The sequence below is a fragment of the Macaca fascicularis genome, chromosome 7 (genome assembly GCF_037993035.2).
Source record: "Macaca fascicularis isolate 582-1 chromosome 7, T2T-MFA8v1.1".
NCBI lineage: Eukaryota > Metazoa > Chordata > Mammalia > Primates > Cercopithecidae > Macaca > Macaca fascicularis.
In genome coordinates this window covers 103,541,916-103,566,190 of record NC_088381.1, presented here as the reverse complement: position 1 = coordinate 103,566,190, position 24,275 = coordinate 103,541,916, and the positions used below count along the sequence as shown (strand labels likewise).

At 37.4% G+C, this 24,275-nt stretch overlaps 1 protein-coding gene across 15 annotated transcripts in view; it reads left to right on the top strand.

The window, feature by feature from the left end:
* Positions 1-24,275, top strand: part of RALGAPA1 (Ral GTPase activating protein catalytic subunit alpha 1) — a 275,782-nt gene that overhangs the window by 65,634 nt on the left and 185,873 nt on the right. For 14 of the 15 annotated variants that reach the window (XM_073997236.1, XM_005561086.4, XM_065548726.1 and 11 more), the window contains 6 exons: positions 1,459-1,656; positions 5,380-5,517; positions 15,821-15,969; positions 19,421-19,550; positions 21,335-21,572; positions 22,760-22,921. In XM_073997236.1, coding sequence (XP_073853337.1) covers positions 1,459-1,656; positions 5,380-5,517; positions 15,821-15,969; positions 19,421-19,550; positions 21,335-21,572; positions 22,760-22,921 — 1,015 coding nt within the window. Of the gene's footprint in view, positions 1-1,458; positions 1,657-5,379; positions 5,518-15,820; positions 15,970-19,420; positions 19,551-21,334; positions 21,573-22,759; positions 22,922-24,275 lie in introns of those variants that run through there. The other variant, XM_073997238.1, reaches the window with a different exon arrangement.

Below are 24,275 nucleotides of genomic sequence, written 5' to 3'. Positions count from 1 at the left end.
AGACATTTCCCAAAAGAAGACATTCATACAGCCAACAGACACATGAAAAAATTCTCATCATCACTGGCCATCAGAGAAATGCAAATCAAAACCACAATGAGATACCATCTCACACCAGTTGGAATGGCGATCATTAAAAAGTCAGGAAACAACAGGTGCTGGAGAGGATGTGGAGAAATAGGAACACTTTTACACTGTTGGTGGGATTGTAAACTAGTTCAACCATTATGGAAAACAGTATGGCGATTCCTCAAGGATCTAGAACTAGATGTACCATATGACCCAGCCATCCCATTACTGGGTATATACCCAAAGGATTATAAATCATGCTGCTATAAAGACACATGCACACGTATGTTTATTGCGGCACTATTCACAATAGCAAAGACTTGGAATCAACCCAAATGTCCATTAGTGACAGACTGGATTAAGAAAATGTGGCACATATACACCATGGAATACTATGCAGCCATAAAAAAGGATGAGTTTGTGTCCTTTGTAGGGACATGGATGCAGCTAGAAATCATCATTCTTAGCAAACTATCACAAGAACAGAAAACCAAACACCGCATGTTCTCACTCATAGGTGGGAACTGAACAATGAGATCACTTGGACTCGGGAAGGGGAACATCACACACCGGGGCCTATCATGGGGAGGGGGGAGGGGGTAGGGATTGCATTGGGAGTTATACCTGATGTAAATGACGAGTTGATGGGTGCTGACGAGTTGATGGGTGCAGCACAGCAACATGGCACAAGTATACATATGTAACAAACCTGCACGTTATGCACATGTACCCTAGAACTTAAAAGTATATTAATAATTAAAAAAAAAAAAGAAACATTGTTTAACTATAATATTGATGGCAAAAAAAAAAGATTCCCACCAGGGGCCACTGTCTGTGTGGAGTTTGCATGTTCTCTCCATGTCTGTGTGGGTTTTCTCTAGGTACTACAGTTTCCTCCCGTATCCCAAAGCTGTGCGCATTAGGTGAATTGGTGTGTCTAAATGGTCTCAGTCTGGGTGAGTGTTGGGGTGTATGTGATTGCACCCCACAATGGAATGGCATCCTGTCCAGGGCTGGGTTCCTGTCTTGTCCCTGAGCTGCTGGGATACACTGGCCACCAGTGACCCCGAATTAGAATATTTGGGTAATTAATTGTCTTACTTTTATTAATCTTTCTTAAATGTACATATAGCTCACATTTATTTCAGTGTTTAATATTGTAAGTGTTTTGGTCTCTATTTAGAAGTTTGGTGATTTTTTTTTTTTTACTAGAAATATCCCATAGGAACTTAACTCTTAATGGCAAAATGAGTTTTGTTCTATGTCATCGTTTTTGCTTAAAGTTGCAGTTTCCAAGAATCCGTGATGTGATGTCAAAAACATTGCTCCTTTAGTGGTTTGTGGCAAAGGAAAAAGTATCATTATCTTGATTCTCCTTTTTTTCCCTAGGCATTTTTATTACCAATTTGTGAAGCAGCAGCTATGAGAAAAGTGGTAAAAGTATATCAAGAATGGATCCAACAAGAGGAAAAACCCTTGTTCATGCAAGAGCCTGAAGAAATTGGCATTACTTCTTCCGACCTCCCTTGCATTGAAAATGTCACAGACCATGATACTTCAATGGAAGAAGGAGAAAAAAGAGAAGAGGTAAAGTTATAAGATTTATATATTTTAGTGTTAGTCTAATAGATTAAGACTTTTGCAGAAACATAATAATCGGTTAACACAAATATACTTACTAAATGGGAAGATAAATATATCTTTCTGTATATTTTGTAACAATTTAGGTAATGTAACAGTAGTCATCTCAGTACTGTGGAGGAAAGCCCTGTGATACCACAACTTTTAAAAATTAATACTGAGGTTGTATACTGATTCTTTAAGCCATTGTCTAGATAAAAATTATATACTATTATAAAGGTATAATATTTCAAACTGTGATACTACATCAAAATGGATTTTAAAATACATACTTTTGGGGGGGTTATTACCAAACCACAATTCCTCCTTCCCTGGAAGGAGTAACTGTTTAGGAGTGGCTACCCAGCACAAGCCATAATGTTTGTGCTCCCTCCTTGGAATCTTTTGCACTAGAGCTGATTTCAGAATGTGAAACTTCTTGACTTGGTAAAATAAGTTCTTTTGTGATAAGAAAGACTAGAGTTTACTCACAGCGGGGAAACGGTGAGGAAAGAGAGAGTAGTAGAGGTGGCATTTGGGTCCCTGGTTCCATTTTTTCCTTTGGTTGTTCAACCTTTGTCACAGGTCAGGCTCTCCAACAGCAGATGCTAAGATGGAGTTAGGAGTGCAGAAAGTTTATTGAAAGTGATTTATCTGTTTTGCCTGATTTGCCTTTCACCATAAAGTTGTCTGCAATTGATACCTATCTTGCTAAATCTAGATAGGAACGATTGAGTAATGTTTATTCACTTTAGTGGTTAATCTAACCTCATCAGTGGAATTTAGTCAGGATACTAATGTATGAATGAACAGGCCAATTCTGTAGGGATTTGATGAGCCTGAGCATTTGTGTATGTATATATGTGTATATGTATATATACACACATACGTAGAGCACCCTCCCCCCTTCTAAGAAAGGGAAAAATGTAACTGAGAAATATAATTGAAGTAAATAAAATTAACCATATAAATTATGAAATATCTACAGTCCTAATTCTTACACAGCAATGAAAAATATCAAATTTATTGATATTTTTATGCTGGAAAATAAACCTATGAGTTTAAAAATAATTTGCCTTCCCTGACCTTTTTAGTCATGATGTGCCATATATAATGAGCCTACCCCACATCATTTACTATTCTTAAATAAGAATGATGGATAATATAAGCTATCTACATGTATAATTGAAAAACAAACAATGGAAGGAATGAAAGAGAGGAAAGGGTAGATTGGTGGTGTTAGGTGTGCTGTGTAGGTTTGTTCTATTTGTTACTCAAGTACTGTGACCAGCACTGACTGCCATTAGAGATGTAGTTTTTCAAAGTGACAGCAACTCTTGCAAATGATGTGGACCAAACCCAAAAGGTATAATGTATTGGTTTACATTTCTGATACACTGAATATATAAGGGAGTCATTTAAATTTTTGGTGTTACAGTTATAAAGTGGAATTATGTTATAAATTCAGATAATTGTAAATGAATTTTTAATTTTATTTTTTATTGTTGTTATTATTTTGAAACAAGGTTTTCCTCTGTCACCCTGGCTGGAATGCAGTGGTGTGATCTCAGCTCACTGTAACCTCCACCTTCCGGGCTTAAGCCATCATCAACCTCAGCCACCCGAGTAGCTGGGACTACAGGCATTCACCACCACGCCTGGCTAATTTTTTTGTATTTTTAGTAGAGACAGGGTTTCACCATGTTTCTGAGCTGGGCTTGAACTCCTGAGCTTAAGTGACCTGCCCACCTCAGCCTCCCAAAGTGCTGGGGATGACAGGTGGGAGCCACAGCACTGACCTAAATAGACTTTTAAAATTCTCATAGTACCTGTGAGACATTTGAAAGGCATACAGAATATAAGACAGTTTCTTTTTGTGTGTGTGTAGGACTGTCATGTGCTGTGTAGGATGCTTTGCATTCTCTGTCCTATTTCGTTAAATTCCAGTGGTATCTTTTAATTCTTGTGACAAGAAAACACTCACAAATTTCAAACTACCATACAAAGCTTTTGGTTGCCCATATTGAGAACAAGTGTTGGAGGTAGAAACATGAGCAGACATTATTTCTACCTTCACATAACTTCTGGTTTAGCCGGAAGACAAACATACAAAGTAAGTATTATAAGACAGTGTTACTGCTATGATCCTAGAGCATGAAAAAGAGAATACCTAACTCTGCTTGGGGAAATCAGGGAATGCTTTATGGAAGAGGTAGTATAAGATAAAAGAGCAGGTAGGCAAATGGGAAAGGTGACACACAGTGTGAATAGCATCTACAAAATGTATGAAAAACTTTGCAAGTATTTCTATTTGGCTGCAGCATAGAGTAGATGAGACAGAACAGCAGGAAATATGAGATAGACAGGATTAGATTCTGTTCAGTAACTTGTATGCCATGTTAGTAGATTTTAATTACATTCTAGAAACTGGAAAGCCTTTGAAGGGTTTTGAGTAAAAGAGTAGCATGAATAGTTACATACTTCAGAAGGTCATACCAGGCCCAGAATGGAGGATAGATTGTAGGTCAGTCTGTAGGCCAGGAGACCAGTTAGGAAGGATTAGCAAAGTTCGAAAGTGAGATGATAAGTACCTGATCTAGGACAGTAGTAGTTGCAGTGGAAATATAAGGGAGAGGACAGATACATTAGTGTCTTTGAGGAATGGGGAGGTGTCGCAAGTTTCTTTCTTTTGCAACCGGAGTTGTTGCTATTCACACACGGATGGGAATTTTAAACAGCTCAAGTTTGGTGATGGCTAAGGCAGCTAGAGGGATTGGGTTGGCAGGAATGGGGAGAATCTGATTAATAAACTTATTTTTAAATATCTTAAGTTTGAGATGCTTGTGGGTCATTCAGGAAGAGCTCTTCAGAAGACATTTGATTACAGGGACGTGGAGCTTAAGAGAAAAGCTAGACTAGACCATGGCATGTTGTATTGGCTACTCAGGGCAGGGTTCCAGTACTGTTTCTGGTAATGGCAGAGCTGTTTGTATTGGACTAAACCTCTTGCATATTACAAACCCTATACAAAATATTTTTGTAAACCTTAACTAGTTAAAGATACTGGTAAGTGACAAGAAGGGAAAAACTGGAGGGACACTTTAAAAAGAGAACTACAGAGTAGCATTTCTGTTTGTGCTTTTTAACTGAGGGAACTCCCTTGTCTCTAAGACTTGTTACAGCTAAAATGCAAGCAGAAAGCTGTCGTCTCAGTGATTTGAAGTTTCAGTATTCTTTGAATAATAAGAATTTTAGTATTCCTAAGTAGGATAAACATAAGCCATTTTCTTTGTCATTTATTTGGATTCTGACATTTAATTTAGAACAGAATTCATCTTTTTACAAAGCTGTAAGTAGTATAATCCCATTCTTGAATGTGTGAGAGTGTGAAAGGGAGGTTTATACATTAGACCTATAGGAGAATACTCTCTGGAATGATATAATCTCTGACTGCTCATTATGGTTTTGTTGTTGTTGTTGTTGTTGTTTTACTTTATATTTTTGTCATTGAGAATCCTTTTTTACAGTGAATATATATTGTTTTTGGAATTGGATAAGACATCATCTATTTTGAGAGAAAGAAACCTGTTTAGCAGTGGGACCTAATAATTTCATTTACCTTTTCAACTTAACTGACTAGTTACAACATTCTTATTAATGAAATATTAAAAACTTGTTATTTTGATTCAGGAAAATGGGACCAATACTGCTGATCTTGTTCGAAATTCCAGTTGGGCAAAAAATGGCTCCTACCAAGGTGCTCTTCATAACGCCTCTGAAGAAGCCACAGAACAAAACATACGAGCTGGTACCCAGGCAGTTTTGCAGGTGGATCACTTTATGGCTATTTTTAAAAATAAAATAATCATTAAATATTTCAGTTCAGTATTTCAGTATACAGTATACTTTTCACAATATAATAAATTCACCACCTACATTTATCATTATGCCATATTATTTTTATTTTTTCCTTTCATCACTTAATATATATGTATTAATAAACATTACATATTATTCTAGAGAATTTTAAATGTTATATAAATTATGTCATGACATACTGTCATCTGCAACTGATTTTTTTATTAGCCATTCTGTTTATGAGATTCGTTGTTACTATGCAGCCGTAATTCATTTTAACTATTTTGTGATATTGTAGTTTATTTCACATTTTACTTATTCATTTTTCTGTTAATGGTCTTTTGTTTCCAGTTTTTCACTATTCCAAATAGTACTACAGTGAACTTTTTTTTTTTTTTTTTTTTTTTTTTTTTTTTGAGATGTTGTTTTCACTCTTGTTGCCCAGGCTAGAGTGCAATGATGTGATCTTGGCCCACTGCAACCTCTGCCTCCTGGGCTCAAATGATTCTCCTGCCTCAGCCTCCCAAGCAGCTGGGATTAAAGGCGCGTGCCACTGTGCTTGGCTAATTTTTGTATTTTTAGTAGAGATGAGGTTTTACCATGTTGGCCAGCCTGGTGTTGAACCTCCTGACCTCAGGTGATCCACCCACCTCAGCCTCTCAAAGTGCTGGGATTATAGGTGTGAGCCACTGCACCTGGCTGTGAATATTCTTTTTTTTTGAGATGGAGTTTCACTGTTGTTGTCCAGATTGGAGTGCAATGGCACGATCTCGGCTCACTGCAACCTCTGCCTCCTGGGTTCAAGCGATTCTCCTGCCTCAGCCTCCCAAGAAGCTGGGATTACAGGTGCCCACCACCATGCCCGGCTAATTTTTTTGTATTTTCGGTAGAGATGGGGTTTCATCATATTGGCCAGTCTGGTCTCAAACTCCTGACCTCAGGTAATCCACCCACCTTGGCCTCCCAAAGTGCTGCGATTATAGGCGTGAGCCACCGCGCTCCACTGTGAACATTCTTATACATGTATTTTTATATGCATCTGGGAAAATTTCCCTAGGGTATATACCAAAAGTGGAATTACCGAGTTGTAGGATGTGTACATTAATAACTTTAATATTATCGGCCAATTGTTCTCCACTTTGTCAGAATAATTTACATTCCCTCTATGTTTGGGAGTTCTCATTTCCTTATGTTCTCCCTATTACTTGCACTGTCAGATTTTAATTTTTTGCTAGTCCTTTACATGTGAAATATTGACTCATTTTAAAAAAAGGTTTGTGTTTTTCCATTTTAATTTGCTTTTCCTTCATCAGTACTGAATTTGAGCATCTCTTCTTATCTATGAATTCATATGCTTTTCCATTATTTTGGGTGTTGGTCTTAATGGTTTGTAGGAGTTCATTATATTCATTCACTTTTTTTTTTGAGATGGAGCCTCACTCTTGTCACCCAGGCTAGAGTGCAGTGGCACAATCTCGGCTCACTGCAACCTCTGCCTCCCAGGTTCAAGCAAATCTCCTGCCTCAACCTCTTGAGTAGCTGGGATTACAGGCATGCGCCGCCATGCCTGGCTAATTTTTGTATTTTTAGTAGAGATGGGTTTTTGCCGTGTTGGCCAGGCTGGTCTTAAACTCCTGACCTCAAGTGATCTGCCTGCCTCAGCCTCCCAAAGTGTTGGGATTACAGGCGTGAGCCACTGTGCCTGGCCAGTCATTCACTTTTTAAATCACACTGTCCTTGTCAAGGCCACATGTGACCTCTACATTGTTAAATCAGATGTACATTTTTTCAGTCCTAATCCTGCTTGATTAGAAGCATTTACAGGGTAGATCATTCCCTCCCCATTGAAATGCTTCTTTGCCTGGCCTCCATAATAGCATATCTTCCTGTTTCTTCTCACTTCATTGTCCACTTCTTAAAGCAGATTCTTTCACTGATTTTTCTGTAAAGCCCTGACCTTTTCATGTTGAAGTGCCCAGGAATCAGTTCTTGGATCTCTTATTCTCTTGTCTCATCCATATAGATGGCTTTAAATATCATCTATATGCTACAGCTTCAGATTTTTATAAGTAGTCTAGGATCTCTCATCTGAACTCTGTGAATCCTTAACTAAAATATTCAGATATCAAGTTGTCATTTTCACTTGGCTATCTAATAAGTATCTCAAATTTGAGTGCTTTTCCTGCAGTCTTCCTTGTTCCATTTATTGGCAACTCTGTTTTCCATTTACCTTAATGTTTGTCTAATTTAACGACAAATCCTGTCTGCTCTCCCTTCATAATGTGTATGGAATCTGACTACTGCTCAGCACACACACTACGTCTTTTGTCTAAGTCTCTACAATCTTTCATCTGTAATATTGTGGTAAGTTTCTAATTAGTCTCCCTGCTTCTGCCCTGCGCACCTGTCACTCTGGTCTGACCAGAGGGCTCCTGTAAAATGTAAGTCAAATTATGTCATTTTTCTGCTCAGAACCCTCTAGTGGCTTTCCATTATCGCTAGGCAGCAATGCAAAAGTCTTTATAATGGTCTATAAGGCTTTATATCATTGCTCCTTAGAGTGTGGTCCATAGACAAGGGCTGGCCCACAGCATAACTGCAAAACTGAGAGTAAAAGTTTAGAAATGAAATAATTTAATATCTCTTGATTCTGTTAAAAAGTTTGCATTTGAATTTTGTCTTACTCTTTTTTCATTTCCTTTTGTCTATTCATTTTTCCCCCAGTTGATAATCTTTATTTTTATTTTTTATTCTTCCATAGGTTATTGGGGTACTAGTGGTATTTGGTTACATGAGAAAGTTCTTTAGTGGTGATATGAGATTTTGGTGCACCTATCACCCGAGCAGTATACACTGCACCCTATTTGCAGTCTTTTATCCCTTACCCCCTCCCACCCTTCCTACAAATCCCCAAAGTCCATTGTATCATTCTTATGCCTTTGTGTCCTCATAGCTTAGTTCCCACATATCAGTGAGAACATACAATGTTTGGTTTTCTATTCCTGAGTTGCTTCACTTAGAATAATAGTCTCTAATCTCATCCAGGTTGCTGCAAATGCCATTAATTCATTCCTTTTCATGGCTGAGGCAGTATTCCATTGTCTATGTGTACCACAGTTTCTTTATCCACTCATTGATTGATGGGCATTTGGGTTGGTTCCACAATTGCAATTGTGAGTTGTGCTGCTATAAACTTGCGTGCTATAAACTTGTTGTGTGCATCACAAGTTTAAGTTTGTGTGCTATAAACTTGTGTGCTGCTATAAACTTGTTTTCATATAATGACTTGTTTTCCTCTGGGTAGATACTCAGTAGTGGGATTGCTGGATCAAAATGGTAGTTCTACTTTTAGTTCTTTAAGGAATCTCCACACTGTTTTCCATAGTGGCTGTACTAGTTTACATTCCCACCAACAATGTAAAAGTGTTCCCTGATCACCACATCCATGCCAACATCTACTGTTTTTTGATTTTTTTTTTTTTTTTTTTTTTTTTGAGACGGAGTCTCGCTCTGTCACCCAGGCTGGAGTGCAGTGGCGCAATCTCGGCTCACTGCAAGCTCCGCCTCCCGGGTTCACGCCATTCTCCGGCCTCAGCCTCCCGAGTAGCTGGGACTACAGGCACCCGCCACTGTGCCCGGCTAATTTTTTTCTATTTTTAGTAGAGACGGGGTTTCACCATGGTCTCGATCTCCTGACCTTGTGATCCGCCCGCCTCGGCCTTCCAAAGTGCTGGGATTACAGGCGTGAGCCACCGCGCCCAGCCGATTTTTTTTTTTTTTTTTTTTTTATGGCCATTCTTGCAGGAGTAAGGTGGTATTGCATTGTGGTTTTGATTTTGAGCATTTTTTCATATGTTTGTTGGCCATTTGTCTATCTTCTTTTGAGAATTGTCTATTCATGTCCTTAGGCTACTTGTTGATGGGATCTTTTTTTTTTTCCTTACTGATTTGTTTGAATTCATTGTAGATTTTGGATATTAGTCCTTTGTCAGATGTCTAGATTGTGAAGATTTTCCCCTACTCTGTGGGTTTTCTCTTTACTCTGCTGACTGTTCCTTTTGCTGTATAAAAGCTCTTTAGTTTAATTAAGTCCCAGCTGTTTATCTTTGTTTTTATACTGCTTTGGGGTTCTTGGTCATGAAATCCTTGCCTAAGCCAATGTCTAGAGGGGTTTTTCCAATGTTATCTTCTAGAATTTTTATAGTTTCAGGTCTTAGATTTAAGTCCTTAATCCATCTTGAGTTGATTTTTGTGTAAGATGAGAGATGAGGATCCAGTTTCGTTCTGCTACACGTGGCTAACCTATTATTCCAGCACCATTTATTGAAAAGGGTGTCCTTTCCCCACGTTATGTTTTTGTTTGCTTTGTCAAAGATCAGTTGGCTGTAAGTATTTGGGTTTATTTCTGGGTTCTCTATTCTGTTCCACTGGTCTCTGTGCCTATTTTTATACCAGTACCACGCTGTTTTGGTGACCATGGCCTTAACAGTATAGTTTGAAATCAGGTAGTGTGATACCTCCAGATTTGTTCTTTTTGCTTAGTCTTGCTTTGGCTATGTGGGCCCTTTTTTGGTTCCATATGAATTTTAGAATTGTTTTTTCTAATTCTGTGAAGAATTACGGTGGCATTTTGGTAGAGATTGCGTTGAATTTGTAGATCACTTTTGGCAGTATGGTCATTTTCACAATACTGATTTTACCCATCCATGAGCATAGGATGTGTTTCCATTTGTTTGTGTTATTTGTGATTTCTTTCAGTGGTGTTTGTAGTTTTCCTTGTAGAGGTCTTTTGCCTCCTTGGTTAGATATATTCCTAAGTATTATTATTATTATTATTATTATTTTGCAGCTATAATAAAAGGGGTTAAGTTCTTGATTTGATTTTCTGCTTGGTTGCTGTTGGTGTATCTCCTGTTTTGTTTCTTAATGAGCTTATTTGGATTTTCTCTTCTTTTCTTGGTTATTCTTTCTAATTGTCTATCAATTTTATTTATCTTTTCAAAGAACCAGTTTTTTGTCTCATTTATCTTTTTGTATTTCGTTTGTTTTCATTTAGTACTGCTCTGATCTTGGTTATTTCCTTTCTTCTGCTGGGTTTGGGTTTGGTTTGTTCTTGTTTCTCTAGTTCCTTGAGATGTGACCTTAGACTGTCAGTTTGTGCTCTTTCAGTCTTTTTTGATGTAGGTTTTTAGGGCTATGAACTTTCCTCTTAGCACCACCTTTGCTGTATCACAGAGGTTTTGATAGATTGTGTCATTATTGTTGTTCAGTTCAGATAATTTTTCTGTTTGATTGCTTGTTTGTTTTTGAGACAGAGTTTCACTCTTGTTGTCCAGGCTGGAGTGCAATGGTACTATCTCAGCTCACCGCAACCTCCACCTTCCGGGTTCAAGCAATTCTCCTGCCTCAGCCTCCTGGGTAGCTGGGATTACAGGCGTGCACCACCATGCCTGGCTAATTTTGTATTTTTAGTAGAGACGGGGTTTCTCCATGTTGGTCAAGCTGGTCTTGAACTCCCACCCTCAGGTGATCCACCCGCCTCGGCCTACCAGAGTGCTGGGATTACAGGCATGAGCCACTGCACCCGGCCAGGAGAACTTTTAAATTTCCATCTTGATTTTGTTTTTGACACACTGCTCATTCAGGAGCAGGTTATTTAATTTCCATATATTTGCATGGTTTTGAAGGTTCCTTTTGGAGTTGATTTCGTTTTATTCCATTGTGGTCTGAGAGAGTGCTTTGATAGAATTTTAAATTTTTAAAATTTATCGAGGCTCATTTTGTGATTTATCATATGGCCTATATTGCAGGAAGTTCCGTGCACTGTTGAATAGAATGTGTATTCTGCGGTTGTTGGATGAAATGTTCTGTATATATCTGTTAAGTCCATTTGTTCCAAGGTATGGTTTAAATCTATTATTTCTTTGTTGTCTTTCTGTCTTGATGACCTGTCTAGTGTTGTCAGTGGAGTATTGAAGTCCCCCGCTATTATTGTGATGCTGTCTATCTCATTTCTTAGGTCTCTTAATAGTTGTTTTATAAATTTGGGAGCTCCAGTGTTAGGTGCATGTATGTTTGGGATTGTGATATTTTCCTGTTGGACAAGGCCTTTTACCATTATATAATGTCCGTCTTTGTCTCTTTTAACTGCTGTTGCTTTGAAGTTTGTTTTGTCTGGTATAAGAATAGCTACCCCTGCTTGCTTTTGGAGTTCATTTGCATGAAATGCGTTTTTCCACCTCTTTACTTATGTCAGTCCTTCTGTGTTTGGTGAGTCTCCTGAAAGCAGCAGATAGTTGGTTGGTGAGTTCTTATCCATTCTACAGTTCTCTATCTTTTAAGTGGAGCATTTAGACCATTTACATTCAATGTTAGTATCGAGATGTGAGGTACCATTCCATTCATTGTACTATTTGTTGCCTGTGTACTTTGGTTTTTTTGGTTTTTGCTTTGCTTTTTAAATTGTATTTTTGTTTTATAGGTCCTGTGTGATTTATGCTTTAAAAATGTTCTGTTTTGATATGTTTCTAGGATTGTTTCAAGATTTAAAGCACCTTTTAGCCATTATTTTAGTGGTGGCTTGGTATTGGCAAATTCTCTCAGCATTTGTTTATCTGAAAAAGACTGTATCTTTCCTTCATATATGATGCTTAGTTTTGCTGGATACAAAATTCTTGGCTGATAATTGTTATGTTTGAGGAGGCTGAAGATAAGGCTCCAATCCCTTCTACCCTGTAAGGTTTCTGCTGATTCAATCTCTGTTAATCTGACAGGTTTTCCTTTGTAGGTTACCTGATACTTTTGTCTCACAGCTCTTAAGATTCCTTCCTTCATCTTAACTTTAGATAATGTGATGACAGTGTGCCTAGGCAATGATCTTTTTGCAATAAATTTCCCAGGTGTTCTTTGTACTTCTTGTATTTGGATGTGTGGGTCTCTAGCAAGGCCAGGGAAGCTTTCCTTGATTATTCCCCCCAATATGTTTTCCAAACTTTTAGATTTCTCTTCTTCCTCAGGAACACCAATTATTCTTAGATTTGGTTGTTTAACATAATCCCAGACTTCTTGGAGGCTTTGTTCATATTTTCTTATCTTTTTTCTTTGTCTTTGTTGTGTTGGGTTAATTTGAAGACCTTGTCTTCAAGCTCTGAATTTCTTTTTTCTACTTGTTCAGTTTTATTGCTGAGACTTTCCAGAGCATTTTGCATTTCTATAAGTGTATCCAGTGTTTCCTGAATTTGTTATTGCTTTTTCTTTAAGTTATTTATTTCCTTGAATATTTCTCCCTTCACTTCTTGTATCGTTTTTTGGATTTCCTTGCATTGGGCTTTGCCTTTCTCTGGTGCGTCCCTGATTAGCTTAATAACTAACCTCCTGAATTCTTTTTCAGGTAAATCAGGGATTTATTGGTTTGGATCCATTGCTGAGGAACTAGTGTAATTTTTTGGTGGTGTTAAAGAGCCTTGTTTTGTCATATTACCAAAGTTAGCTTTCTGGTTCCTTCTCATTTGGGTAGGCTCTGTCAGAGGGAAGGTCTAAGGCTGAAGGCTGTTGTTCAGATTCTTTTGTCCCATAGGGTGTTCTTTTGATGTAGTACTCTCCCCCTTTTCCTATGGATGTGGCTTCCTGTGAGCTGAACCGCAGTGGTTGTTGCCTCTCTTCTGTGTCTAGCCACCCAGCAAGTCTACCCAGCTCCAGAGTTTGTCTGCGCAGTCGTGTGATGTGAACTGTCTGTGGTTCTCTCAGCTGTGGATACCAGCAGCTGTTCTAGTGGAGGTGGCAGCAGGTGAAATGGACTCTGTGAGAGTTCTTAGCTTTGGTGGTTTAATTGTCTGTTTTTGTGCTGGTTGGCCTCTTGCTGGGAGGTGGCACATTCCAGAAAGCATGAGCTGTAGTAGTATGGAAAGGAACTGATGGTGGGTGGGGCCCTAGATCTTCCAAGAGCATATGCCCTTTGTCTTCGTTTACCAGGGTGGCTAGGGAAGGCCCAGCAGGTGGGTGCAGGGCTAGGTGTGTCTGAGCTCAGACTCTCCTTGGGTGGGTCTTGCTACAGCTGCTGTGAGGGATGGGAGTGAAGTTCCCAGGTCAACGGAGTTGTGTACCTACGAGGATTATGGCCGCCTCTGCTGAGTTATGCAGGTTGTCAGGGAAGTCAGGGAAAGCCGGCAGTCACAGGCCTTACCCAGCTCCCAAGCAATCTGAAGGGCCTGTCTTTCTCCCACCATGCATCCGCCTTAACAACACTAAGTCTGTTTCCAGACAGTGGGCGAGCAGGGCTTGAGAACTTGCCCTGGGCTACCCTCCTCCCAGCTGTGAAAGAAAAGGGCTTTGGTTCTTCCCTTGCCTGTGGAGTCTGCACACCAGATTCACACCCTCCTTTGAGTTCTGGCCAGGAGGCTTCTTGCCTGGTTCAAATTGTTACAGAGTTCAGCTGGAGACTTCCTTCTCCTTGTGGCATTTTCCACGCACCTCTGGCTGCCATCCCAAAGGATCCCTGTGGTGCCAGGCAGGAATGGCCTGCCTGGGGACCCAGCGAGGTCCCAGGGCCTTTCCCACTTTCTCTACCCCTGTATTTCCCTCAGCTCTCTAAATTTACTCCGCTCCAGATAAGGTCAGAAATTTCTCCCACAAACTCGACCTTCAGTTTCCCTAGTGGGTGTATGTTTTTGGGAGAGGAGGATCTCCCTTTCCCACTTCTGCAATTTGGGAACTCACAGCATTTGGAGTGTCTCCCGGGTCCAGCAGGAGCAGTCCGCTTCCTTCAGAGGGTCTGTGGATCCTTTTGGGATTCCTGATTTGTTCTTGAAGTTGTTCTGGAGGTAAAATTCATGATGTGAGCCTACTCCTGCTGCTCTGTCTGTCAAAGTCGGAGCTGCAATTTAGTTCTGCCTCCTGTCAGCCATGATGATGTCTCTCCCAATCTCTGTTCATTCTTAATTGTATTTTAAGTTAGGATTTGATCTGCAAAAGATTGGGGCTGGGGGAGACCTGTTCTTTTGCTACAGGTAGTGTGAGAAGCTCTGCTCCACATACTGTGGCTGTTTTTCAGCATCCTTTTCCACTGCTTTTCCTCTGGTTTACTTCACTCTATACTCCTTGCTTTTCCTCAAGAATGTTAGGCAGGCTCTCACATCAGGTCCTTTGAACTTGGTTTTCCTCTTTTTCCGAAATACTATTCTCTCAGACAGGAACATAGCTCCATTTGTCTTTTCCTTTTCAGTTTGCTGATATTTATTATCTACCACCCACTCTTCCTTTTATGCTTACTGGGCCCCTCAGATCAATGGGATGAGAGTGAGCACCCTTGTCTTATTCTTGGCTTTTTGTGGTATTTCTCAGGTTCTGGTACTATGTATATACATTTTTTATACTTTTTTATAAATGCTCTTTTTTATGTTAATGAATGTTTGCTTTTTTCTTAGTTTACTAAAAATTGTTTTCAGTCATAAGTGTTGAATGCTTTTTCTGCATACATAGTGATAATCATACTTTTTTCCATTTTAATATTTTGATGGGATATAGTAGTAGATTTTTCTAATGGAATCTTTTATCACCAAAACAGGTATACAAACATAAAAATAAATAAGAAAAAGAAGATACAGTGTTTTGAACAACTCATTCAGAAGATTCTTCCTGATTTAGATGTCATCTTTTATCCTAAACTATGTGTATTTATTCATTTTTTTTTCAATTAATTACAGCAATAGAGCTATTATATTAAAGCTTCTCAGTTTAGAAGTACTGTTTTTTAGGCCAGGTGCAGTGGCTCATGCCTGTAATCTCAGCAACTTGGGAAGCCAATGTGGGCGGATCACTTGAGGCCATGAGTTTGAGACCAGCCTGGCCAATATAGCAAAACCCTACCTCTAGTAAAAATACAAAAATTAGCCTGGCGTGGTGGCACACATGCCTGTAATCCCAGCTACTAGGGAGGCTGAGGCAAGAGAATCTGTTGAACCCAGGAGGCAGAGGTTACAGAGAGCCCAAATCATACCCCTGCATTCCAGCCTGGGTGACTAAACAAGACTGTCTCAAAAAAAAAAAAAAAAAAAAATACTGTTGTTTGCACTGGTTTATTTTCTTTGGGTACCTACTGTTAACTTTATATTTTTCTAGATAAACATAAAAATAGATAGGTTTAATGAGTTTATGTTTCAGTTATTAAGCTTGTGGTAGAATTAACCCACAGTGTGATCAGTGTCTGTTTCTCTTTGAATAAGAAATTTGCCATTGAAATTCCTTTGTGAATAGCTAATGATTTCTTTTGTCTTAGGTGTTTATTATAAACTCATCAAATATATTTCTTCTTGAACCTGCAAATGAAATTAAAAATCTTCTGGATGAGCACACAGATATGTGTAAACGCATTCTTAACATTTATCGGTACATGGTTGTACAAGTATCAATGGACAAAAAGACTTGGTAAAAAAATTTTTTATTCTTTGTGTCTATGTGTTTTTTATTGTGTACGCAGGTATAGTAATTTTTAGAGAAATAGTGTCTGTGAAGAGGGCTTGTTTAGAATATTATAAGGGCTCCTATTATTGAATAAATATAAAATTAATCATAGTGACAATAGTTCCTTTCACCTTATCTGAAACATCTTTGTTCAGACTTCCACAAGACCCCTTGGACTATCTTCCTGAAGTGAGCATATAATGGCCTCATCCTCCTCAACCCCTAAGGAATTAATACATGCATACAAACATATATGAGTAAATGAAGTTTACTTGTATGTGAATGAGTTAATGAATAAGTTGATGATTGACTGAATGCCTGAATCCTTCATCTGGCATTCAGAGCTGTATACCGTCAGGCCCTGCCTACTTTTCCTGTCTGAAGTCTAACCTCCAACTTTCAGGATAAGATCCTGCTTTCTAGCTTTATCAAGTTTCTCTTCCCTGGGCACCTTCTGAACTTTCCTTTAGAATGCCTAATTCTGCTATTTTTCCTATTGTCACCATAACTGTCCCTTAGATTCACCTTCCTGTTTCTATATATCCTTACTTAAATTTTTTTCTTCTCTTGTTTCCATTTTATATTTGTACTTCTGTATAGTTCTTATGAAAACTTTCTTGATCCCTAAAATACTTGTGTAAATGTCTGTTTATCACCATAGAACCGAGAACCCCTAGAAGGTATTTACAGGTTGTCTTATTTTTATATTTCCTACATTTCTGAGTATAGTACATTATATATCATTGGTGCTCTATAAATACTTTTCTAATTGATTGGAAAAATAGACCTTTTGGGGATATGCAGTTCTGCAGTTTTTGTAAAAATGAAATGTTTATCATAAAATTCAAACAAAGAAAAGTTTAAAATAAGAAAAAAGCTCAGAGGTTCACTCTCTAGAGATGTTAGTGATGTTTGTGCTTTGGTGAATATCTAGCTCATCAAACCACACACACAGTTATATAGTATTATACCATATATATATGCCATAATTTTCTTAACCAGTCCTCTACTGATGGGCATGTAGTTATTTCTCTTTGTTTTGGGGCAAAGAGAGGACAATGAACATTCTTATATATATTTCATTTTCCTCTACAGTGACAAAACATAAATTAGGCATATGCTTTGAGTAAGTATTCCTAATTTTTTTAAGAAATAAGACTGATTAGTCAAAGCATATGCCTAATTCATGTATAAAATGGCTTTATATTTTGAAAAGATTCTTTACTAACAGTATTAATAGAATTGCATGTAGAAGTAGTTATTATTGTTAACACATTTGGGACAATTATTTGTGCCACGTAGCTTTCTAAGCACTTTACACATATTTTCTTACTTAATTCTTACAGCACCCTATGATACAGATAATACTGGGAAGTTAAGTAACTTGTCCTTGTTCACACAGCTATTGAGCAGTGAACAGAGATTTGAACTATAGTTTTTCTGACTTCAGAGCCCAAGTTATTATTAGCCAGTAACTATACTACATTGGACAATTCTTTTGTTAGTCCTTTTTTTTCTTTCTCTATACTTTGAATCATTGATGAGCCAGATTATAGTGACTACCTTGCTATATAGAAAACAATTTTAGAATTTTTGTTAATTTTTTTTTTTTTTTGAGATGGAGTCTCGCTCTGTCGCCCAGGCTGGAGTGCAGTGGCGCTATCTCGGCTCACTGCAAGCTCCGCCTCCCGGGTTTACGCCATTCTCCTGCCTCAGCCTCCCGAGTAGCTGGGACTACAGGCGCCCGCCACCTCACCCGGCTAATTTTTTTGTATTTTTAGTAGAGACGGGGTTTCATTGTGTTAGCCAGGATGGTCTCGATCTCCTGACCTCGTGATCCGCCCGTCTCGGCCTCCCAAAGTGCTGGGATTACAGGCTTGAGCCACCGCGCCTGGCCTCGAATTTTTGTTAATTTTTTAACTTCCCTTGAAGTAATAGCATTTTGGGAGGTTTTTCATATATTTTACATTGAATTTTTATATTGAGAGAGACGGTTTCGCTATGTTGCCCAGGCTGTTCTTGAGCTCCTGAGCTGAAGTGATCTACCTGCCTTGAGGTCCTAAAGTGCTGGGATTACAGGTGTGAGCTACCACACCTGGCCAGAATTTGTAAAACTTTATTAATTAAAATCATTTTTATCATATTACAAAGTGAAAAGATTGTATGATTTATGAGTGAGTTATGGTTTGACAACAAATAAGATTTATTTGGAAAATCTATGCTTTATTGCATTTGTAGTTGATTTCATATAGCTTTTTATTTCGTGTAGCTAAGCTGGAAGCATAAGGTTACAAATGTGGCACCTTTGATTTTTATTCTGTGAATAAATACATACATTTATTTGCTAATATGTCCAAGATATTTTTAATGTAGTGATAGTTTTCTGTTTGATTCTACTCTGACTTCTCAGAAGAACCATGACATCTAGATCTAGGATCTGTTGCTACCCCTTCCACATTTCTCACAGTAACTGTTCCATGTATCATGATGCCTGGAATGGACTTGCAAAATAACCAGAGGGGGGGAGGATGTGATAGAGAATTGGGCTGATATACCCAACTGAAAGTCCCTTGTTAGCCTCTTTTTTATATGTGGTTGAATCAAGTTTTGAAATATCAGTGTAAATAAGGTAGTTTTATGGTTTTAATAATAAGCATCTAAGTGAAAGAGACAAGGTAAGGATAATAATAGAATTGGTTCAACTTGCAGTACAGACAAAAAATTAAAGATTAAAAAATGGCATAATGAAAAGAGTGGAAAGAAACAATAGAGTAATGGCCCTTGATTAATTATCAAGCTCACTGCAGACTCAAACTCCTAGGCTCAAGTGATCTCCCCACCTCAGCCTCCTGAGTAGCTGAGACTATAGGCATATGCCACCATACCCAGCTAATTTTTGTTTTTTTTTTAAGAAACAGGTCTTGCTATGTTGCCCAGTCTTCTTTGTGATCTATTAATTAAGATGTCATCTAATTTCTGAAATTGAGATTGGTATGATTCTGAATATGTAGTTATTCTCCATATTATAAAGATGGATTTGATTGGATTCCATCTGGGTAGAACTATATTGTGTAGATGAGTGTTCTTCAGATAGCTCCTTAAGATTGCTACTTGATTTGTGGTTGGGGAGACGGGAGCATTCTCCACATTATCACTTCCGATCCCTCAGCTTTTGAATAGGTTTTTATTTGATGAGAGGATATTGTGGCTGATAAATGATTTTAAATGATTGATGTTGATATATAAAATGGAATTTTAATTTTTAATATTTAAGGAACTCCAAAAATTTGAAATTGTCTTTCAAAGATGTTTGATATTTGAGTTTTTATAAGAAGTATATATCTGAAAGTTAACTGTAAGTTAAACAAATGCAAACATATGCAAGAAGGAAACATTAATCAATCTTTATTTTAAGGGAACAGATGCTGCTTGTGTTGCTCAGAGTCACGGAGTCTGTACTGAAGATGCCATCACAAGCTTTTCTACAGTTCCAAGGGAAAAAAAATATGACCTTGGCAGGTCGACTTGCAGGACCACTTTTCCAGGCAATAAAAATAAATAAATAGATGAATAACTGGATAGATAGGGTTTTTTGTTTTGTTTTGTTGTTGTTGTTGTTGTTTGTGTGTCTTTTGAGATTCATTGAACCCTGAACTTGTTACCAGGAAAAAAATGTTTTAAATTAGAGATTATTTCTTATTTATTAAGGGATCTTTTGTAGAGCTAACTTAAAAGTTGCTTATCTAAATAAGCTATTTGCCCTACATACAACCTAGTATGAGTGGAGGTAATATCAGATCTGTGAACAAGCAGGCTAATGATATTTGTTTTATCTCTTGTGTGGTATACATAATGTGTGGTTGCAAAAACCTGGCAGTGTTTTAGGGATAATGACCTGACTGCTTTATGAGTTTCCATATCTCTGGGACTACTAGGAAAAACTGTCTTTTTATGTTATTCTGTAATAATGAAAAAACAATAAATAATTAAGATTGATTCTTATCATGCTTTCTTTCAATAAGACTTTATTATCCTCCCTTCTCAATTGGTGGTAGTTTGATTACACAGAAATTCTATATTGTTTTTTAAATCTGAGGATAGAGTGTTGACTTGAAATGTATTATGGATTCTTTGAAAAATAGAAAACAAAATATTGTTTTTTAAGATGATACATGAAATACAAATACATGATTCTTAATGTCAAAGGTAAAAGCTGTCTCAGATCTAATTCTTGGCCATGAGTGTAGCCATTTAAATTGGTTGGAGTTTTTTTTTCATATATTAGCCATTTACCTAAAATTATATGCTGGTGTTGAACAGTCCTTTAAAACCAGCTACATGTATCATCTAAACTCCTCTTAACTTCATTAACCATTTTTTGTTTTTTCATTCAAGTTTACCCATTGTTAGAGCTAACCTGATGGTGGGAGCTACAGAAAGATAAAATTTTATCTTGCTATGTGAAACAACTTTTTTTTGTAGTCTGAGTATTAAAGTAGTCTTTTATTTTTTTTGGTAGTCTTTTTTTTTTGTAGTCTGAGCATTAAATTAAAGATAGATTGGGAGGTCACTAGTTACTACAGGTCTGTACTTAAACTCTGTTCATTTTCCTCTTTACATTTCAGGTATGAATTTATGTGAATTCCTTTCTAAATGTTGTAGAATTAAGCTTTTGAGAATCTTTATTTTATGACTTGTTTCTTCAATCAGAGGACATGTCTTTAGTAGAAATCCGCAAAATCTCAGGGGGTACTGGCTAATCAGTTTCTGTCCTTTTATGAATTTTTTTATCCTGTGATCAGATTTATTACAGAATGCTTTTAATTTAAAATTTAATTTCAATCTTTACATATACATTTTCAAAAATACATTTGATTAAGTTAAATATATCTCTATTATGTTGTTTCTTTATATTATTAAAAAACATTTTCGAGTTGTGGTTAGTGATTTCCATCCTTAATTTGGGAATGTAAGTTTTGGTTTTTTAGTTCAGTAACTCAACATTTTCAACACTTGAAAGTATGGAGACTATTTTTTAAATAGTATTTATTTAACATTAATGTAATGCAGCATAAGAGACAATTATAGATTTAGGGAGATTCCTTTTTAGTTTAGATTGCTGGATGTTGGGAGTTGGCAGTTGTTGAAATGAAATTTATAGTAGATTCTGACAATTACATGAATTGCTTTTACAAGTATTATCTACTAAAAAAAGCATGAGATTTTAAATTTTGCTTGTTTTTAAGTATTTTTTAAAGAATTGAGTATCTGATTTTGAAGTCACACACTAAACACATCTTACTGTTATTTCTGATATTTGTCTTTGTAGACACTTATAGTTGCCTGGATCAAAGCAAACCTAAATGTGTATATCTCCCGAGAACTTTGGGATGACTTACTGTCAGTATTGTCATCGTTGACCTATTGGGAAGAGTTGGCCACTGAGTGGTCACTGACAATGGAGACATTAACTAAAGTTTTAGCTAGGAATTTATATAGTTTGGATCTCAGTGATTTACCATTGGATAAGCTGAGTGAACAGAAACAAAAAAAGCACAAAGGGAAAGGTAAGAATTGTTCATAGAGATGCTTTATATAAATTTGTTTAAATAATTGAGTCAGGGAAAACCATTCCAGGGAGAGGGTGAGGGTGAAATAAGTAGAATCTTAAATATTTTATTTTTAAGAATTAAACAAAATGAAAATGTGTAAAATACGATTCCTTTTTATCATAAGCAGTTTTTTCTTAGAACTGAGAAGGTGGTTTCATGTTACTCTATTTAAAATGTACATAATGATTATTTTAAAAATGGTTTTTGAAAGCACTTACTTAGTTTTAACTAAAAGCAAACATTCCCTAGACATGAAATATGTGTCTGTCTAATGTTAAAAGGGAGTGGGGCAGTAGTGTAATGATAATATCATTAATATACGTTTTTTAAAAACTCAGTTTGTTAGGATTTTGCCCTTTTTTTTTTTTTTCCCCCCAAGACAGGGCCTCACTCTGTTGCCTAGGCTAGAGTATAGTAGCACAATGATGGCATACTGCAGCGTCGACCTCCCAGGCTCAAGGGATCCCCCTGCCTCAGCTTCCCAAGCAGCTGGGACTACAGGCATATGCCACCGTGCTCAGCTAAATTTTTTTATTTGTATTTCTTGTAGCGACATGGTTTCACCATATTATCCAGGCTAGTCTTGAACTCCTGGGCTCAAACAATTTGCCCACCTCCACCTCCCAAAGTGCTGGGATTACAGGTGTGAGCTACTACACTCAGCCAGTATTTTACATGGTTAAATATTAGTTGTTAGCTAGAGTTTACATCTAAGTCACATTTCATACTTTTGTCCAGGGTATTATGTGCTCAAACTACTTTTTCCTGGACTATATTTCCCAAGTGGCTATTATTGGCAGATTAGAGATTTATTAACCATCACCGCAGGATGGGTTTTGTTTAGCACATTTCCTCTTTTTTTCTTGTCTAAATGTTTCATTTTTATTCCAAAGCAAGTGGGTGGCAGAGAATTTCTAATAGCTTATTGCTAATGGTGTAATTTTAAAATTCTGCATCAGTTTTGGGATATGATTTATACCTAAAGTGAAGCTCATAAAAGCCTTACAGTACATAGCGTTTTATCTTACTACTTTATAATTTATGTAAGCAAACCTAAGACTCTGAGGCAAGGTAGCACACATAACTTGAAGGTATTATTGATCAAGTAACAGTATATTGAGATTGAAAATCTACATTTCTAGGAGTTGGACATGAATTTCAGAAAGTTTCAGTTGACAAGTCATTTTCTAGAGGATGGAGTCGTGATCAGCCTGGCCAAGCCCCAATGAGACAGAGGAGTGCAACAACCACTGGTTCTCCAGGAACCGAAAAGGCGAGGAGTATAGTACGGCAAAAAACTGTTGGTATGTACTCTTGAAAATCATGAGAATGGTACAGGGCGCTACATTTATAGTCCCTGGTAACAATTTATATCAATATATCATTTTTCTTACCAGTTGATTGTTGTGAAATGAAAAACTGCCATAGCAAAGCCGTTTTTCCAGAAGTACTCAGAGTCTTGTTATATCCTATGTTATCCCTTTATGCTATTAAGATTTATCAGACATTATGTGGTTTGTTTTACTGTAGAGAGCCGTAATTTTAAAATGTTATTTTACAGAATTGAAGGATTAGAACTGTGATTCACTTTACAGAACTCAAGCATTAACTGGTATAGTTTCATTAAAGGAATTTGCTCACAAATATGGAAAATTAGGGTAGCTAATTTCCAGTGCTACATTTATATAGTAGATTAGTTTCACGAACTTCCAACAAGAATCTCATTTTCTCTGCTGGCAGACAGCTGAGGCCAACATGGAGTCTATTCCTGAGTTTCTTGCTGCCTTTAACAAAAATGGAAGAACGTTCTATAACCTGGGAAACAGCAACAAAGGAACAATGTTGGGAACAATTTCTGGGCATAAAATCGCACAGCATACTGTGGAATTAGCTACCATCTCATTTCTTTTTCTCAGAGGTTTATAAACTTGGCTGAATTATAGTAGAAAGAGAACTGTAATGAGAAACAAGGAAGGCTTTTTCCTAATCTCTTTTCTTCTCTTTGATCACTACATAGCTAGGTAACCCTGGACAGTCTACCAAATGTTTGTAGGCTTTTTTAAAAAGAGAGATCTCACTCTGTTGCCTTTGTTAGATCGTAGCTCACTGCAGCCCTGGACTCCTGGGCTCAAAGTGATCCTACCTCATCCCTCCCCTGAGCCTCTTGAGTAGCTGGGACTATAGGCGCATGCCACCATGCCAGGCTAACTTTATTTTTCATAGAGACAGGGTCTTGCTATGTTGCCCAGGCTGGTCTTCAGTTCCTGGCCTTAAGTAGTCCCCTCACTTTGGCCTCCCAGAGTGCTGAGATTACAGGTGCGAGCCATGGCACCCAGCCTTTTCTAGGCTTTTTAAGTACTTCAGCTGTGTAGTGGGAATGATAATACTGCCCATTCCTGAAACAAAATTGCCTGAAGTTATTCCAGGGTTTACAATCAGTGCTTCTATGGAAAGAGAATTTTCCATGGGAATGTATCTGTATTTAATGGTAATCAGTGAAAAACACTTAATTTTAGAGAAATTTAAAGTCATTATTGTAAGGATACATCTTATATAAAAAATTAGGTTCTAAAGTGTTAAGAATTATGGTTTGAAAGGAAGAAACAACTAGAAAGAAAATAAGAGAGTAAAGATTTTAAAAATTAAAATACATGGTTA